The sequence below is a fragment of the Canis lupus genome, chromosome 22 (genome assembly GCF_003254725.2).
Source record: "Canis lupus dingo isolate Sandy chromosome 22, ASM325472v2, whole genome shotgun sequence".
In the NCBI taxonomy this organism is placed as follows: domain Eukaryota; kingdom Metazoa; phylum Chordata; class Mammalia; order Carnivora; family Canidae; genus Canis; species Canis lupus.
The window spans coordinates 60,320,247-60,340,914 of NC_064264.1; the positions used below are offsets into that span (position 1 = coordinate 60,320,247).

Genomic DNA, 20,668 nt, shown 5'->3' on the forward strand with positions numbered 1-20,668 from the left:
CCCCCATCCACCAGGTAAGACTACATGCACTTAAACAGGGAACATTGATGGGAGGGCTGGCCAGGGAGCTCACTGCCTACACAGGACCAGGACCACAGTACCTCTAGGAGCCTCACGTCCAATCTCTTGAGGATCTCGGGGCTGTCAAACTGGGCATTGGTGGCTCTGACAGCAGTTTCGAGAATTCCAGTCAAGTTGTGTTGATACAAAGTTGTAGCTGGACGGACAAGTTCTGGTCTTAACAGATTTTTAAAAAATAAAATGTTACTTGAATTTTTTTTTTTAATATTTTATTTATTTATGATAGTCACACACACAGAGAGAGAGAGGCAGAGACATAGGCAGAGAGAGAAGCAGGCTCCATACACCGGGAGCCCGACGTGGGACTCGATCCCGGGTCTCCAGGATCGTGCCCTGGGCCAAAGGCAGGCACCAAACCGCTGCGCCACCCAGGGATCCCCTGTTACTTGAATTCTTAATGAGATTTATAAAAACTCAAAATCATAAAGAGTTCAGATTATAAACACTAAAATGAAAAAGAAACAACTACAATATGAGAACAAAAGTTTCACAAAATTAGGGGCACGTGGGTGGCTCAGTGGGTCAAGCAACTAGCTTGGCTCAGGTCATGATCTCAGGGTCCTGGGACTGAGTTCTGCATCGGGCTCCCTCCTCAGTGGGGAGCCTGCTTCTCCCTCTCCCTCAGCTCCTCCCCCAGAGCGTGAACAAGCACACGCGCATACATGCACGCACACTCTCTACACGCACATGCATGCACATTCTCTCTCTCAAATAAATAAAATCTTTAAAAAGTTTCACAAAATTGGGATCCCTGGTGGTGCAGCGGTTTAGCGCCTGCCTTTGGCCCAGGGTGTGATCCTGGAGACCCGGGATCGAATCCCACATCGGGCTCCCGGTGCATGGAGCCTGCTTCTCCCTCTGCCTGTGTATCTGCCTCTCTCTCTCTCTGTGACTATCATAAATAAATAAAAATTTTAAAAAAATGATTTAAAAAAAAAAAGTTTCACAAAATTGACCGTCAATAGAATTTTGCCAAGTGTTTTGGAAAGTTAAACACTTAAGTCTCAAAAAATTAATTTTGATTCTGCTTCACTTGAAAATACTTACATGTGCCACATATGTTAAAAAATAAAGTTTTTAATTGAAGTCTGGCCTGTAGCAACATGAACTATTATATAATCCCCTGCAGAGATCCGATGGGAAGAGAGATCCTCGTTAAATCAGAACAATCACACATATGGACATCACGATTCTAAGGGTGACCCACTGCACACCCTTTGGACACTGGACTGTCAGTGCCACAGTATCTCCAAGGCACGGGAAACGAACAAATGAAAGGACTTCTATGTGAGAACTTTATCTCTTCAGATTTCATCTTACTAGGATGTTCTAAGAGGATTCAACACATTTTCCTCTAATGCCATTGATTCTTTAAAACAAGAACCCTAAGACTCTTTATCATGCTGAATCTATGTGTATTCATAAAAATGCAAAGAGTCTTCTTACTTGAGCAAATCCATTAGGTGCCTTATGAAATCCCCCTGGCCAAGAAGCAGGTACCGCCTGACCGCCTGCATGTGGTCCAGGAGGCTGTACTTTCTGTTCAGAACGTCCAATAGGTACTTGCTGGTCTCAAAATAGGCCGCATCAATTTTCCCCCGAAATGCGTTCTCCAAATCTGTGAACACATCTGCAGCTGTAAAGAACAAAAGGAGAAGTACACAAACGTCTATAATCTGTATTTTAATAAAGATAAAACTAAAGGCTGCCACGTACAAAAGCCATTGCCAAAACCCACAAATGGCCTCGGAGACAGATATGACAGGCCATGTGTGTGCTCAGGAAGGTGTGAGCCCCAAGCCCCAGAAACTGGAAATGCTGCTGTGTGGCCGTCTGTGCAAGCAGCCTGTGTACTGTGACCAGAAAGAGGAGCCCCAATATCAGCTGGTCATTTCCAGATATAAAGGTCAAGTTATCCTCTACAGTGTAATGAACTCAAAACCACACTAAAACACGCTGATGAAAAGTGCAGTATAAGGGAGGTATTCAATGCTGAAATCGCCCACACGTGCCTACATGACACTTTTGAAACCCATCTCAAGAACAAACAGGATGGCACATGTAAAGAGTGAGCTCTGTGAATGGCTAGCCTGGCTGAAGGTCTGGTGCTGTCACATGCAGCCACGACATGAAGCTAACCATGGGGGAAGACGTGTGGGGAGATTTTTCAGAGAACGTAGAATAAAAGCAGACCTAACTCCAAGCAGTAACATAAAAAAGTAAACGTTTCCATAGTTTTATACTGCAAAGAAACAGCGCAAGGATATTACACACATACTAGAGCTTTTTCCTGCTAACTTACACTTCTATGGCACAAGACAGTTTATAAAACTAAGTATTTGATTTTATTTAAAAACTATGACAACACTTAACAGTTGGGGCCTATCCTCCACTCTCATTTGTAAAACTGGATTCTACTCTTTGGTCACACTTCCAAATATTCAAAATTTTTCTTTCTTTTTTTTTTTTTCAAATATTCAAAATTTTTCAAATGTGAAATACAAATTCAACTTTTCCCCTTGCTTTTGTGTTCCTGTCGGTCTTTCCAGGTTTCCTATCTTTTATCTTTCCAACCATACTCCTAGCCTAATGGTAAAGAAACCCTTGCCCTGTAGCCCAAAGCCGCAGGGAGGACAGGGGCTGAGTTGTCGTCAACGTAACCAAGGGGAGCAGTCCAGGAACTCAATAGTAGCCACAATCCACCAGGCACGACTGCAGGCCTCACAACGACTTTTGCCTCACTGGCAAAAATCCTTGTCTGCACGTCTCCACAGTGAGCACAGGTACCACACTGTGTGGCCTGAGCTAGTTGTCTTCTCTGGGTGATAGGGAAAGGTCAAAATCTGTCAACACAAGTCTCCTGGCTCTCCTTCATTATTCTACCTTGTCAACAGGGGTATTTCCCAAAAATCTGTTCTTGGGTCACATCTCTCTCTATTCTAAGAACTGGGGTCTGTGCATCCCTAAGAAGTATATGCTAAATTGTCTGTGATGAATGCACTTGGGGCAAGGAGGGAGAGGCATCTGACCCCAACAGCTGGAGTATTCACTACACTAAGGGGCCCTGTCTTTAACCAGCATGGTGACGCAGGCACTTCCCAAAGCCCGACAGCTGGCCCTGACCTCAGTCTGGATTTTCAACATAGCTTTTCCAATACCTTGGAGACCTCATCTAGTGAGTCCTCTCAGATACTAAAAATCAAATTGGGCCAAAATGTACATGAATAGATGTTCAACACCACTCATCATCAGGGAGATGCAAATCAAACTACAGGGAGGTACCACCTCACACCTGTCAGAATGGCCAGAATCAAAAACAGAAGAAACAACAGGTGTTGGTGAGGATGCGGAGAAAGGGATACACTCATGCACTTTTGGCGGGAATGCAAACTGCTGCAGACCCTCCGGAAAACAGTATGGAAGGTCCTCAAGAAGTTAAATATAAAAAACTACCATATGATCCAGTAATTCCACTACTGGTTTTTTACCCAAAGAAAATAAAAACACTAAAAGATACATGCAGCCTATGTCCACTGCAGCATTAAGTAATCTCCTAAGTATGAGATATGGAAGCAGCCCAAGCGTCTATCTACAGATGAATATGTAAAGGAAATGTGGCGTATGTACACAAGAGAATATGATTTAGCCTTAAAAAAAGAAGGCAATTCTGCTGTTTGTGGCAACACAGATGGACCTGGAGAACATTATGGTAAGAGAAATAATGCAGACACAGAAACACTGTCTGGTATCACCTGTCTGCGGAATCTGAAGTTTTCCAACTCAGAGAAGCAGAGGGTCAAGTGGAGGTCGCAGGGGCTGAGGGGAGGCGAGGACCAGCACAGGGTACAAAGTTTGGTGATGCCAGGTGAAAAAGTTCTGGTGTCTAGCATTCACATAGTCGCCTACCACCAACCCTACAGCACTGTACACTTACAGCAATTTATCCATACATCTCATTTAGCACTTCTTATCTTTTACTATTTACTATTCATTATTTCATTTTATTTTCCATGTTTTATCTTCATAGCTAGACTGTAAGCTAATGAAAGGCACAGTCATCGTCATGTACAATAATTGGTATCATCTTGCCTACACCTGCCACGCTGTGCCATATGCAGCGTGAGTCAGAATAAGCACGCGAACAGAAACAGCCAAGACCAGAAAGTTGTCCGTGCACAAAACACCATGCAATGATGCGAAAAGTAGGAGAGGACAATAGTGAATGAGGGAACCAGAGAACATCTAGAGCAGGGCAGCACTCTGAATACAATCAACACTTGTGAATTCCTGCTGATTCCTGAATGAGCCTCTGTCATAGGTGCAGCCACCAAGAGCAACAGTTTTCCTTTCTTATCTCAGCAAACTATCGCTGTACCATTTTTTAAAAATAATACAGATTACTAAGAGTAATTTACTATGAATAAAACAGCCACACCTAGTCCAATACTTATTAAGTCCACATAAAAAAGGGAATTCAAAATTTACATAGTAATATTTTACACATATCACACTATATATTAAGGTATTCTGGATAACAATTCAGAAAACGTGTCAGTCCTATTGGACAAAAAAATGCTTCCAGCAATATATATACACAACACCCTCACCACAGCGATCACCATCATACCATCCTGGGGTGAGTCCGCAGACTGGGTCACAGCTATCATCTTCGTGGTGGGCGTCTGGTCATGACAAACCTGGTGCAGGAAATTTATTGATTTTCCTATCAAGAGGACCTAGAAAAGAAAACATCCTAGAGTTACTTTTACATAAAAATCATTGATCATTCAACTACCACAAATATTCCTGAGCAACAAACTATTAATTAAAAATTAACAAGAATATCTGGGAAAGTATCAAGTGAGTTCTAAAAAGACATTATTAACACACACATATTTATAGGTCAACACATTCAATTAATACACACTTCTATAATGCAATAACATTTTAAGATGATAAGTTTTGTCACCTGATGCAGGCACATACAGGTAGATACAGATTAAAATATCAAAACCACGAATCTCCCTTCTGGCCTTACCTTCCTGGACTGATCCATTGTAATAAAAGAAGGGATCATCGATTTCCGTAAGGTGTACTTGTCCTGCCATAGCCGGTCTGTTTTAACTGCTGGATCTGAGGCTACAAAGAACTGAGAAAAGAGACATAGCAACATCAGAATGTGACACGGCAGACTACCCACTAACGGCAACATGGAAGAAGCCATTCTGAAAGCCAAGCTCTTGAGATACAGGAGACTGAGCCTTTATACAGCGAAACTGGTCTTAGAAAGCATTTTAGCTACATCACTCTCTAAATGATTAGATGTCCCAGGCTTTTTTAAGTGGAAGTATAATGAAACAGGTTTTTTCCTGAAGATTTACGATCCTCAAGAGGATTATCTGTTGTAACCTCTGCTAACTATGAGGGTCTGGGTGTGAGGGCCGCTGCCCAGAGGTCCATGTGCGAGTCTGGAACACAGTGGGGCCAACACTGCCATACCCTGCTCGTGGACTGCTGGCTACAGGCTAATGTAGACAGATAGGCAGGCAGGCAGGCAGCACCAGTCTACCAAGCAGCACTGCCGTTAAGTGACCTTTCTGAGAACCACCGTTTTGCTCAGAAGCTTCTTCCCCATTCAGTGCTCAACACCTTTGCTGACCCCACCGACCAGCTTGCCTCCTGACAACAGAAAGGGCACGGAGAGTGGGGGGGTAAAATAGAGCTAAATTGCTACTGATTCTAGCCCATCTCCTACCACAATAAGGGCACCACTCTCATTTTTCAGTCATGTCCTAATACACTAGTGCTTTTGGCTCTATAACTCACTTTCTAATAGCCGCTGAGTCAAAGCAATTCTTAATCCTTACAGATGTGCCAGCCTTCCTTTCCATACAGTGGTGTCCACAGACATTCCCACAAGTGGGATGCGCCATTCTAGATTTTGCCCATCAGCTGGTGAAAGCATGGCTGCTTGTACTGTTATTATTCTGACAAAAGAAGTTGGGGCGGTTTTCGTCATATGGGTGGTCATTTGCTTTTATTCTCCTGTAAACTGTCTTTCATCTCCTCCTCAACCCATGTTTCTACTGACTTTGTCCTTTTCTCATCAATATATGAAAACTGTTTGTTATATTAGGGATCATGACCATTTGTGAGGCAAGTATTACAAAGTTTTGTAAGTTAATCATTTACCAACATCTACAGGATGTTTCATGTTTTTGCTTTGCTCCATTTTTGTTGTGTAGGTAAACATCATCCTGTGTGGCTTCTGAGTTTCTTGTCTTCCTAGGTTACACAGACATCCAACATAATTTTCTTCCAGCATTCCTGCCATGTTATTTTCATAGCTCAGGTTCCTCATCCCTCTAGGATTTACCTTGGACATGATGTAGGGTCTAGGTTTCCTTTCTGAATGGCATTCGTCTAGTGGTTGAGCCAGCTAGCACCTTCTTCTGAATGCACTGTCTTTCCCTCTGAGCTAGGACGCCTCATCAGAAACTCTCGCGGTCATTAATTTTATGAATAGATTAAAAGGGAAGAAAGTTGACCAGGTCAAGAGAGGCTGAGGTATTTGGTAACATCTTTATTTCCCAGCTTCCAATGGTGTTCTATCATCATGAACATGGAGTTATATGCATCTGTGTTCCAGTCCATACACTTATTATCCTTATTGGCACTCCAGGTTTCCCATTCTGGGATGACAGGAGCCTCTTCAAGCTAGCTGCAAAGTCCTTTAGCCTTGACCTTTAGTCTTCCTTGCTTCTGGTATGGAAGATGCACTAGGCTCATCTTCCTTCTCCCCTAGACCAAGAATCGGCCACTCACCCAAGGAGCCCTAGGTCATCTTAGGGAGAAATGGCATTTGAACCAGAACCTCAGTAGTTGGTACTGTTTTAAGTTAGAAGCTGAATGGTCTGAGACTCAGCACTGACCATGTGACCAATAGCACTCAGCTCCCTAGCAGGACTGTAAAATCCACTGAAGTCATAACATACCTAAAGTCCCTCTTTGGTCATTCTTACATAAGTTCCAAATCACCAGGTGAACAACATACAACCCTCGGGAAAGTATATCCACAGAGACAAATGTATTTAAAGAATTTTAAAATATTTGTAGTAATTATATAACAATATAAAATTAATGGTTTCCTAGCAAAACATAACCAAAATTTATTTACCCAAGGAGAGAACTTAAAATCAGAAATGTAAAATGCCTACTTCACTTAAAAAAAAAAAAAAAAAAAAAAGACATTGTTACATTGAGGTATTCTAGACCACAGAAAGATACACAGATTGCTTGAGTTTATTTTATGGATCTCTATAACACTAGCACAACCTTATAAAAATAATACTCAAAACGGGTGCCTGGGTGGCTCAGGAGGTTAAGTAGCCGACTTGATTTCAACTCAGGTCACGATCTCAGGGTCCTGGGATTCAGCCCTGCATCAGGCTCCAGGCTCAGTGTGGAGTCTCTTCTCTTTCCCGCTGCCCTTTCCCCTACTCTCTCCCTCTCAAATAAATAAATCTAAAATAATAATAATAATAGTAATACCCAAAATGGAAACTACAAGCCAGTTTCATTTGTGAATATAAATGAAAAAATTATGAATATTATCCTTGCATTACTGGAGTAATATATTTTTGGCCAGGGTACATTACACTTTCCAATACACTACTAAAAACAAAGGAATATATAACAAATTATAAAATAGTATCATGTAGTCATTAAAACTAAAGTTCATTCTTAACTATCACAAACTGAGAACTTATTGGAAAAAAAAAAACAAAACAGATCTTGTTCCCAGGGGAAAAAAAAAGAATATATCCACAAAATACACTTTTATGTGCTATACAGCAGTTTCAGAGATCATGCTTTATAAAGCCTTGGTACAGAAGAATAAAATTTAATAGCATGGAATTTTCATTATTAAAAAAAAACAACACCTTATTTGGTTAAAGCAGGAATGCAAAATCATATGCTTCAGAAATATATTCAATGAGGGCTGGAAAGGTTTTTCTCATTGTTCACTTTAAATTTTAAAAGAAGTTAAAGGGTTACAAAATTCCAAGTATACACAGTGAAATGGACACAGAGAAATACAGAAAATATATTAACAGGTTATCTATTCATGATGAAATAGTAATTTCATAAAAATAAACTTTTTCTGTTAACAGGCTCAAAAATTTTCAATTAGTATTTTTAAATCAGAAAAAAATACTATCCAAAAGAACTAAGTAATTCAAGCCAATGAGTGAACATATGGTGACAGTAAAAAAAAAAAAAACTTTTCAGTAAGATCACTTTCCCAAGGCAATCAAAGAAAAAAGATATTTTCTTCTGTTCACAGAAATCTACTCCCAAGGATAAATATTTAAGGAAACAAAGTTTTTTTTGTTTTGTTTTGTTTTTTTTAATTTTTATTTATTTATGATAGTCACAGAGAGAGAGAGAGAGAGAGGCAGAGACACAGGCAGAGGGAGAAGCAGGCTCCATGCACCGGGAGCCCGATGTGGGATTCGATCCCGGGTCTCCAGGATCGCGCCCTGGGCCAAAGGCAGGCGCTAAACCGCTGCGCCACCCAGGGATCCCCGGAAACAAAGTTTTTAATGATGTTAACGTCTTATATTCAATCCTTGTTAAGTCAGGGCTAGATGATATCAATTACAGTCAATCTCCTTTGTAAGTAGATATTTGAATAAATGCCAATATTTTATGGCCATGAAGGTAAGAGCACTATCTGTATTTTCAATGCAAATTTCTTATTTTTAGGTATAAATTGAAATTATAAAAGTATTTATTGATTTTTATATTTTAGATTTTTAAATTTATATTCCCTAATTTTAAACACATAACTAGTGACTGCTTTGAGGAATAACTGGTCCTACTATAATGAAGCTATTATCACTTTGTAAGATATACTTCAATTATCGCTGACAGAAAATTTAAAAAATGTTACAAGCCCACCATGAGTAACCTGAAAGGTCACCCAATCATCACGCTATGATTGCTCTGTAGCCTACCATTCAACATCAGATGAATTGCATATGAATTGTATTTATGAGTTATTCACTTAAAGAGCTAGTTTCTACAAAAAAAACCCACTAATTTACCCTGATAGAGCGCAGTCAGGTTTTTATCAGTTTTTATCAGTAAGAGCGATAAGACTATTTTAAAAGATAAAAAACTCAGACAATTCAGTCTTTCGAAATTATGAAAGCATCACTTCATCTGAGGGCAAAGTTGTGTGCAATCACTCTCCCAGCAAACACCAAGAGGAATAGGTACACCCTAGCATTTAATTAATCCTCTGAAAAATATATAGTTATAGAGGAAAAAAAACCAAGGCCAGAACATAATTGCTTTTATTTCATTGATGCATTTTCCACTCAAGTTTCTTTGATTTTCACCATGGGTCAAACACAGAAAAAACAGAAGAAAAGTGACATAATTGTACCATGATTTCTCATTAACTGTTGGACAAATGCCAAGCCTCCCTACTAAAAACAGAAATGAGGAGGGTAATTTTCTGAGCAAGCAGCTTAGTTTCTAAGAAACAGATCCATTATTACACACAGACCCCAACTCCCAACTGTCAACAGGGAGGCACCTCCCCAGAGTTCCCACTTCTGCCACACCCAGAGCAGCTAAGGTGGTTCCAGACCCAAGGCGGGGAGACCGGAGGTGGTAAGACCCGAGGCAGGGAAAGATAACATCCAAGGCAAATGAACGAACCAGTGTGTCAGGGGTGGGGCACAGAGGTGACAAAACAATAAGATATTCTATATGGTAAACTTATAAATTCAGTAATTCTTAGCAAAGTTATAAAAGAAACAGAATAACAAGAGTGCCAATGCACCCACAGATATTCCCTAAAGCAGTCACTGCATTAATCTCTTGTTCATTCACTGACCTTCTAAGCCAAGGGTGTAGATTTTTAGAATCTTTTTAGAGCATCTAAGTAAACATTTAAGTAAGTTCGAAAATTTCCAAATTCTGCAAAGACCTTCCTTTTTATCTGTCCATCTTTTCTTGCTCCTCATTGAAGCCCCTCACCCTTTGACAAGAATTATCCAAAGGCAAAAAATAAAAATCAAGTAAATTAACACCAACTCCGTTATTCTTACCTTAAACTGGCATAACTTGCTCACCTCAGTCACTGGGGAGAAAACCCATGGGGAGCTCCTGAAGGCCTAACGGATAGTTTCTCTAGGTGGCAGCAGTAAAACACCAAATGTTTTCATCCATACTGCTTTGTAATAGCCAAAAATAATTAGAAACGTTTCCCCAAATGTTGAAAGTACTTTCTAATCATTTACAATATCCGTAAATTCTTAGAGTGCTCTATTTTTGCCCACCTTTGCACTTCCTAACAGAAGATAAACAATGTTAAGCTGGATACCGGTTCTTGCTGGTTGGGCTAAAGGGTCCCATATTTTTTTTTTTTTTTTAAATTTTATGGGGTCCCATATTTTTACAACAATTCACAGTAAAATACCAACTAGAAGACCTAGAGACCATTTTTAATGATTCCATACCAGAAACCGCAAAGCTCAGAGGCCACCTGTAAGTTTTTTTTTTCAGGTAAAAAGAAACTCATTCTTGGGCTGTAGAACAGCCAAACCCAGGGCAGCTAGGGCAGGACACTGACTGACCACTGCTCAGCAGCAGGAGAGAGAGAATCCTTTCCAGAGAGCTTCCTGGAAGGACAAAACTAGACTGTACATGGCACAAGCTCTGAATAGCCAGCAGCAAAGAGACTAAGATCTCCTGCTCCTAGCAAGAGCCTAAAGCAAGAAAGTCAGCAAGGAGTAGACAGCTAGGTCAGGGGAGCCCTGGGTGGCGCAGCGGTTTAGTGCCTGCCTTTGGCCCAGGGCCCGATCCTGGAGACCCGGGATCGAATCCCACGTCGGGCTCCCAGTGCATGGAGCCTGCTTCTCCCTCTGCCTGTCTCTACCTCTCTCTCTCTCTCTGTGTGACTATCATAAAAAAAAAAAAAAAAAAAAGACAGCTAGGTCAGAGAGGGAAAGTCCAAGAGCTCCAACAGGACAGGCAAGGGCAGAAAAGGTTCCCAGTCCCACAGCCGACTGGCATTCCACCAAGCCCGAGGCAGGAGAACTGAAGCCTGATGTACAAGTTCACGTTTGTGTTAACTCCACAAGAAATGAGCTCCCACCCACAGCCTCACGGCCAGTTCAAAACTTTTCCTGGAGGTTTTGCTCTAAGGGTTCTCGAGCTGGGGTTTCTGATCACAGAATGCAGAAAGGGAAGGGAATTCCACTTTTACTGATACTAACTTCTATCTGAAATTTAGCTTGTCCTCCCATTATAAGTGCAAAGAACAAACACCAGTACCCATGACCGTCACCAGAAGAAATCATATACTCTCATCACCTGTTAAAAGCTGGTGCACAGACCTGAAAGTCACTCATCTTTCTTACTGAATGCTAATAAAACATATACCTATTACCGTATCACTAATTTAATACTAAGTGTCCAACTGTGGTTTCAATTCACTTTTCCCTGATAACTAATGTTTCGATTCTTTTCCTGTACTTACTTAAAGCCAAACTGCAGATGTCCTTTGGAAAAATCTCTGCTTTGACATGGTCTTTTTCTCAACTGGGGTATTTATCTTTTTGCTCGAGTCATGACGGTTCTTTATATATTCTGGATACTAGACCCTTCCCACATATATGATTTGCAAATATTTTCTCCCACTCTATGGGTTATTTTACTTTCTCAATAACGTCCTTCAACGTATATAAGTTTTTAATTCTGATGAAATCCAATTTATCTTTTTTCGTTGATTAAGCTTTTGGCGACATATCTAAGAAACCACTGCCTAATCCACAAATATTTACACCTATGTTAATTTCTATAAATATTACAGCTTTAGATGTGATATCAATCAATTTTGAGTTACTTTTTATATATGGTATGCAACTAAGGCCCAAATTCATTGTTTTGTGTGTAGATATCCAGCTGTCCCGGCACCACCTAATGAAGACTATTCTTTCTTCAATGACTGGTCTTGGAACACCTGTTAAAAATCAACTGAACAAAAATGAACACATTCATTTCCAGACTCTCAATTCTACTCCCTTACTGGCTGTCTATACTCATGGCAGCCAGTACCACATCTCTGAATGCTCTGCATTATAATATGTTATGAAATTAGGATGTGTAAGTCTTCCAACTTTATTCTTTTTTTCAAGACTGTGTGGCTTGCACTGCTATATAACTTTGAAGACCAGCTTTCCCATTTCTGAAAAAAAAAAAAAAAAAGGCCACTGGAATTTTGATAAGAGATTACATTCAATCTGAAATCATTTTGGGAACTGCTGCCATCTTAAAAGTATTACATCTTCTAATCCATGAACATGGTGGTGCCATTCCATTTATTTAGGTCTGCTTTCATTTCTTTCAACAGTTTTATGGATTTTCAGTGTGCAATTCTTCCACCCCCTTCCTTTAAGTTCTCCCTAGGTGTTGATTAGTTTTAACCCTAGCATACATAGTACTATTTTCTTAATTTTATTTTTGGATTGTTAATTTCAAGTATATAAAGATGTGACTGATTTTTGTGTGTGGCTCTTTTATACAGCTAATCTGGAAAACTTATTAGGTATATATTGTGAACATTTCAGTTTTCTATATATAAAATTAGGTCATCTATGACAAATTTTCTTCCTTTCCAATATGAGTATTTTTGTTTCCTAACTGCTCTCCTGTCTAACTGCCTCAACTAGAGCCTCCAGTGTGATGCTGAGTAGAGGTAGGGAAAATGGAACTCCTGCCTTGCCCCTGATCTTGGGGACAGAGCGTATATCTTTTCACCAACATGATATCACCCATTAGGGTTTCACAGATATCTGTGATCAGGTGCAGAAGTTCCTTTCTATTCTTAGTCTGAGTGTCAAATTTCATCAAATGCTTTTTCTGCATCAATTGGGTTGTTTTTCCTCACTTTGTTAGTGTGATGTATTACATTGATTTTAATTACATTGAACCTTCAATCCTGGGATAAGTCTCACTTGGTTATGGTGTACAGTCTTTACCTTCTAGTCTATTTTAGTACTTTGTGAGAACTTCTGCATCTATATCCATAAAGGATATTGGTCTGTAGTTTTCTTGGGTTGTCTTTTTCTGGCTTTGGGATCAGAGTAATACTGGCATCACAAAATGAGTTAAGAAATGTTCTTTCCTCCATTTTCTGTTAGACTTTGAGAAGAATTAGTGACAACTTTTTATATAGGTGATAGAATTCACCAGTGAAGCCATCTAGTCCTGGGCTTTTCTTTACTGGAAAATTTTTGAGATTAAGGACTTTATCTTCTTACTTGCTACAGATCTATTCAGATTTAATATTTCTCCAGGACTTGGTGTTGATGGTCTGTGTTTCTAGGAGCTCTCAGGTTTTATTATCTGGAAATGACTTCATTTCTCCACTCTTTCTGAGATGGCGTTTACGGGATACAAAATTCCTGAATGACAGTCTTTCCTTTCGGCATTTTGAACGTGGCATCCTACTGCCTACTGGCCTTCATGGTTTCTGAGGCGAGATCTGCTGTTCTAACCAAGGACCTTTTCCATGAGTTGTCCTTGAGTGAAAACTTCTAAGGTTCTCTGTCTTTCCACAGCTTGATTTCAAAGTGAACTCTTGTGGGCCTCACTGAGTTTTCCTACTTCAAGCTCCTCAGACCAGATAACCTGTTATCCTACCTGCAAGGCACTTATTTTCTTCTTCCTGCTCAAATCTGTTGAGCCACTAGAAAATTTTTTTTCTTTTAACTGAAAGTTACTATACCTTTCAACTCCAGTATTTCTTCTCTGGGTCCTTTTTACAATTTCTGTTTATCCACATTTTGTGCTTTCTTTGATTACAGAACAGAGCATTTCCTTATACAAGTATTTAAGTCAACTACTTTTAAAAGAGTGGTTATAAAGCTCATATATAGCTACTTACCATAACCAGACACTTGAAGAAATATGATTTTACAACTAAGTTATAACTAATTACATAGTTGAGGGAAAATCAGGCAGGAACTGAAGAGACGAAAATATCCAAATTTTAATGGTGTAAGGGTCAGAACACAATTGTGTAAACTACCAAATGCGTTTGGTAAATTTAATATTTAAAGAGAACCTTCCCAAAATTAAAGCCTTAAATGAACATTTATAAATGCATGGTTCAAGAGAAAACAGACAAGTTGAAGACGACCATAAGTAAGAGAAAGACCAGTGGGTATTCAAATTTTATCTAGTGCTCTTCTTATATTAATTAACAGCAAATAATGTACTGCATACTTACTATTTGCCTGACTCAACCCTCAGGCATACACACAATCCCATGAGATCGGCACTACTACTGTACATACAGAAAAGATGTGGAAGGTTAGGCTTGGAGAGAATAAAATACTCGCCGGGAGACACAGCCAACAGAAACTGAAGCCAACAGTCAAACCTGAGTCATCAGACTCCAGAACCTGAGCCCTTAAGCTCCACCCAACAGCTATAAAGCAGGTGAGTTCTAACAAGACCCACCAATGGGCGGTATAAGCCCTCTGGCATCACAGTACTAAACATGGAAAGCCCAGGGCACAGAATGTAATAAACTTTATGTCAAGAAGGATTAATTTTATTTTTCTTTAAGATTTTATTTATTTATTCATGAGAGACAGAGAGAGAGAGAGGCAGAGACATAGAGGTAGAAGCAGGCTCCATGCAGGGAGCCTGATGTGGGACTCGATCCCGGGATTCTGGGATCACGCCCTGAGCCAAAGGCAGATGGTCAACCACTGAGCCACCCAGGTGTCCCAAGAAGGATTAATTTTAGCTCAAGTCAAAATGCATTTTTGAGAAATCCCGCCAGCAAAGCTAGTGAAGCAAACAAGCTCATTTGAGGTATAAAGAACTAGCTGAGCAAAGTAACTAGCAAATAAAAAATTTACAAATCCTGAAGATCCTAAGGCCTTCTCTAACCTCAGACCTCCAACAGGAATACAATACAAAACCTTAAAAAAAAAAAAAAAAAAGATAAATCTGTACTACTAACATTGTAGTAAGGTAGTCTGAGGAGTATTATCTATAGTCCTTCTGACTTTTCTAGAAGTCTGAAATTATACAGAAAGAAAAATATTTAAGAAAAACTTTACCGGGATCCCTGGGTGGCGCAGCGGTTTGGCGCCTGCCTTTGGCCCAGGGCGCGATCCTGGAGACCCGGAATCGAATCCCACATCGGGCTCCCGGTGCATGGAGCCTGCTTCTCCCTCTGCCTGTGTCTCTGCCTCCCTCTCTCTCTCTCTGTAACTATCATAAATAAATAAAAATTAAAAAAAAATAAAATAAAATAAAACATTTAAAAAAAAAAAAAAGAAAAACTTTACCAATGAGGCAAGATCTGAGATCAGTTTAAGTGATCCTCTGAATTACTAATCCTAATATTGTATTCAATAGGCAAGAATGCCTATGTAGTATTTTTTTAAGTAAATAAAACCTTCAGTTTGCCTTACACATATCTAATGCATAAGAGTTCTTCAATATGAGTATCCCAAATGTAATCTATTCCAGTCTTAAAGAGTTTGCTTTTGTCTTACCTCAGTAAATCAATGTTCAAAAATAGTAAAGATAACAGCCCAGAGGAAAATCAATTTGAAGTCTGTTTCTGATTCTATCTACATTTACCATGGATTCTCCGATACCACAATTAGTATCAACAAAATAAATGAATAAATAAGCCCAAATCACACACAAGGCAATCAATAAAGAATTGGTGGTACTTTTAAGACCTCTTTAAAAACACAGATGCATACAATGGATTAGTGGTATAATTAAAGACTACTTGAAAAATCTCATTGCTAGAAAATGCAAACTAATCTCAAGACAAAAGACAAAAATATTACAATTTAGAATTTAGGTGCTAAATTTTAAAAAGATAATTAGCTGGTTTGTGGCTCTATTAATTGGTAGTAATATATATGCCAGTAGGGTCCAAACAACTCCTATCCCAACCTCTGAAGAAAATCAGGGTCATGGAATCAACTGATTGGCAGCTATTCAAAAAGTTATTATCACCCAAACTCATATTATGATTTACATACTACTTATTGGGTGAGGAAAGAGGTGGAATTTTATTAATAAAAAGGGACAAGTTTTCATTTTTTTATAATCTTTTTTTTTTTTCCTATATAAATCTTTTATTTTTGAATGTCATTCCAGGAAATCTTGACTCAGTTCTATCTGGGAATGAGATAAAGTCCAATTTCAATAAGAATTCGGGAATGCATATATTTCCTATTAGGTGCTGAGCTCTGAGGCTCCATTTGTTAACCAGTAACACGACACAGAAATGGGCTGGCTTTTCAAGGCAGTTGTCTAACAACCAAATGGATAAGCTACTCTACATGACCCTGACGCCCAAAGGTAGACCAGCTGGTCTCAGTCAGGACACTGAGTAATTACTGAGAAAGTAGAATGTTCCTTGTTTAATGTTATGCTCACCATACGATAGGAGGATCTTGAAAGAAGCATGAGCCACAACTTAGCTTTTTAAAATAATCAGGCTAAAATATCACAAAAACTATGTATGTTCCTCTCAACAACAGGAGGTGTAATGAGCTTAGTGATAAGGAATAATACCAGTGAAACCTAAGAGATACAAGTCTAAATAATGTATGCAAACCTTAAGAAAACAAAGCAAAACAAATTAAAATCTTGACAGAAGGCAATTTTTATAAAATGCATACAAAAACTAAAATAATAAAATAACAATCTAAAATGCTAGAGATTACGTGGATAGCAGGGCAGAACCTGGGGTAGGTGCAAAATTCCTCATCTAAAAGACAGGAGTGGATTAAAGAAATTGGTTTATTCCTGACATTAGCATTTAGAAAAATACAGGTTAAAATAGGTTCTGAAAAACTTCAAAGTGACCATTAGTAAAATGAAAGCAGAATAGGTTTCAAAGCTTTCAGCTCATGTTTTTTTTTTTTTTTTTCCAGCTCATGTTTTTTAAAAAAGATAGCTTATTTAGCTAAAGAAACACAGAGCATAGAGGCCCCTGGGTGACTAAATGGTTGAGGGTCGGCCCTTGGCTCAGATCATGATCCCAGGGTCCTGGGATCGAGTCCCACATCGGACTCTGCAGAGACCCTGCCTATGTGTCTGTCTCTCTGTCTCTGCAGAGAGCCTCCCTCTGCCTATGTGTCGGTCTCTGTGTCTCTCATGAATAAATATATAAAATCTAAAAAAAAAAAAAAAAAAAAAAAGGAAATAAACAGAGAGCATATAAAAACCTTTCTTCTTAATCCATAACTTCACTGGGACGCCTGGGTGGCTTAGTGTCCGGGGACCAAGTGCTGTGTCAGACTCCCTACAGGGAGCCAGCTTCTCCCTCTGCCTATGTCTCTGCCTCTCTCTCTGTCTCTCATGGATAAATAAAATCTTAAAAAAAAAAAATCTGTAACTTGTGTGACCCCTATAAATATTTTAAAAAACTTTTGACAAAAAAAAAAAAAAAAAAAACTTTTGACAGACCTGACAAGTGGATTCTAAATTCACATCTATGTAGAAATGTGCAAAAACAGCATGGAAAATTATGGAAAAAGCCCCTACCAGATATCAAACTGTAAAGCTATGGTTACTTAATATTGATGAATAGCAAACAAAACATTAAACTCAGAAAAAGGGAGTCCAAAAACAGACTCAGGTGCACGTGGGAATGTGGTATATGGTAACCATGGCAAAACTAATATTGGGGGAGGGGCAGCAATCGAATCTGTGACTCTCTGCACTACTCTCACAACTTTTCTCTAAGTCTGAAATAATGTAAAAATAAACAGTGAAAAGAAAAATAATTTGAAAAATGCAATCACAGATGCATGATAACCAAATGTATAAAATCATCCCATGATTCAAGTCTAGAAAGACAGACAAACCCACCAGAAAAATGGGCAAAGCATAGGCACAGCAATTAGTAGAATAAAAATAACTGATAAACATGAAAAGCTGGTCAAATTCAGTAGGAACCAGTAAACCACAATACAGGAGTAAAAACCCTTCCTAGAACTCCGGTAGGAGTGCTACCCAGGTGGAGCAGAAACCTCAGAGGGCTGACTGCAGGGTGCTGGAAAGGGTAGGACCAAAATGGAAAGGCTGCATTCCCCAAGAGCAAGCAATCCCATCTCCTGGGACTGACCCTGGAGAAACTCACCAATGTGCACAGGCGGGTACAGAAAAGGATGTTCTTTTTGATGATGTTCAAAAGGTCTACACCTACAAAGACCATAACCTCTGTCAGCAGAAGAGATGCTACAAAAAGTGGGGTGTCTACATCCATTACGTGCAGTAACAAAGGACAACCATAACGCCATGGAGGAACTACCAGACACAATGAGCCACCTGCACTTGTAGGTGCCACCCAGTCCTTCAAAAGCACCCCCAAAGCCATCCTCTGCGGTTGGCTCTGCTGCCATGCATATTTTAAAAGCCACTGATTCCAGCACAACTGGTCTATCAGAAACCACGTGAGCACAACATGAATTTCATGACGGCTTCCATCAAGTTCATCCATCAGAAAGTAAGTGAGAGGAGGAAGCCATGACAGGAGAGCACAAATCACCAACACCAGCCGCCTCCCGCCATGGCCACAAGCTCCCATCAGGGCTTCTTCAAGGTAAATGCCATATTTGCTCCAGAATGCAAGGAGTGCTTAACCATTTAACGTGTGTCAACAGTGCTTGAGCTTCTGTGAAGTTCAGTGTCAGAGGACCTGTGGTCTTAACTGTAGGACTGAAAACACACATGCTGCTTCCAGCAGAACTCACTGTATTTCAATAGGCAAACGGCATATACACAGTAACTTCACTGAAACAGTTGGCACCTTAGTAAGTCCAAGTGAGTTTAGCTTAGTTGGTAACCTTGAGAAGTCACAGAATGCAATGCTGCCTCATGAGGTTAGGAGGACAAACTGGGAGCCCTGGCCCTAGCTTTGCTATAAACCTGGGCAGGAGTTTCCCACCATTAAAACCAGGATAATAATGTTCCACTGAGCACATACAGCTATACTGCTCAGCAGTACATGGCTTTCAAACCTCTGGACAAATACACATCGTTGAGTGAAGGGGAAACAGTTGTCCTGGAGCCCATGCCCCCCGCCCCACCCCGAGCCAGGTGTGAGGCTAGAATGGCATTCCTTACTTCATGGTACGTGTCCTCGAGCTCCCCATCGTAGATCCAGCGGTACAGGAAACTAAGCACAGGGTGTGACACCAAGCTGAGGATGTGCTGCACCAGCGACCTCACATATGGGTCCCCCGTCTTCGTGTATGCGTGCACGGCAGAGGCCAGCTCACCCCCCTTCCTTCCTGTGGAACACACATGGACAACAGGCAAGTTACTCTCCCGGGACAAACCGTTCACACCACACAAACCAAAATGCCCAAGGAATCAAGATGCAGTACATCAGTGTCCTATCACTCTGGGCATAGAAGTGGCAGTGAGCCTGTCACAGAACCAAAAGAGCAAGGGATGGCTCCCAAGTCATCACACATGCACCTGCCTCCCCAGGGCCACTCCTGAGCTTTTTGGCAGCAAAATTCTGGTTTGCTCTTCAAGCTACAGCATGATTTTCACCTTTCCTGACTGAAACACATGTTAAAATTCACACTAGATACTGCACTCCAAGATACAAAAGAATAGTCCTAAAACATAAAAGTTCTACAAGAATACTTGTATTTTACTGCTGTCTGTTTCCTTCCGGTTTTCTGTGGATGTCATGTGCTAGTCTCCACCCACTAAACTGCAGCGGCTGAAACTTACCGACTGAAACACCCTGCTCTATGTCCACAGTGCCCAGTATCCTGGGAGCACAGCTCAGTACAGAGTAATGGCAGTGACAAAAATCAGGTCCATAAGCACATGAAATTTTATGTTAAGAATGATTTTCTTAAATCGCTGAAAGAAGTTAGGGAAGGACTGATGTGGTCTGATGGAGGGGCACAGATGTCAGGCAGCCAAAGGAGCGGGAGGCCCAGGACTGGAGGAGCTAAGTGAGCCCTGGAAGGGGAAAACAGAGGAGTCTGGTAGGATCCCACGGGTGGGGGGCGTGGGGGGGTGGGGAGTGCTCGGCCTCGGAGAGAATGACACGCTCATGCACTGTCCTCCAAGACTTTCTCTTTGAGGGAAAATGCCAGGAGGTAAAAAAGATGCTAGGAGGTGAGGCAGGCAGGGAATGCACAGGTGGAATGGTGAAGTTGGATCCAGACATGCTGGAGTTCTGCCCTAGCATCACCGAGTTGGACGGTGGCAGCAGACATGGGACCATGACCTAGGGGCTGACCCCTGGCTTCTCACGTCTCACTCAGGCCTAATGATCCTAAGAGGTGGAGGCTGTCAGTGTTCAAGCATTACAGACAAAGAGAAAAGACAAAGAGGTCTTGGGCAAGGCAGAACAAACAGTGAGACAATACATTCAGAAAGCAACTAGAAATGCGGACCAAGAGCCTAGAAGAGGCCTCAGCCAGACACACATACTTGACAATGTGTAGCACACAGCTGGAGAGCCTGGATGTGAGCCATAACCTCACGA

At 40.5% G+C, this 20,668-nt stretch overlaps 1 protein-coding gene across 3 annotated transcripts in view; it reads right to left on the minus strand.

The window, feature by feature from the left end:
* TUBGCP3 (tubulin gamma complex associated protein 3) overlaps positions 1-20,668 on the minus strand; it is a 76,811-nt gene that overhangs the window by 30,773 nt on the left and 25,370 nt on the right. For all 3 annotated transcript variants that reach the window (XM_025441329.3, XM_025441331.3, XM_025441328.3), the window contains exons 11-15: positions 19,279-19,445; positions 5,120-5,230; positions 4,709-4,817; positions 1,528-1,717; positions 102-237 (exon numbers count right to left, since the gene is read on the minus strand). In XM_025441329.3, coding sequence (XP_025297114.1) covers positions 102-237; positions 1,528-1,717; positions 4,709-4,817; positions 5,120-5,230; positions 19,279-19,445 — 713 coding nt within the window. The remainder of the gene's footprint in view (positions 1-101; positions 238-1,527; positions 1,718-4,708; positions 4,818-5,119; positions 5,231-19,278; positions 19,446-20,668) is intronic.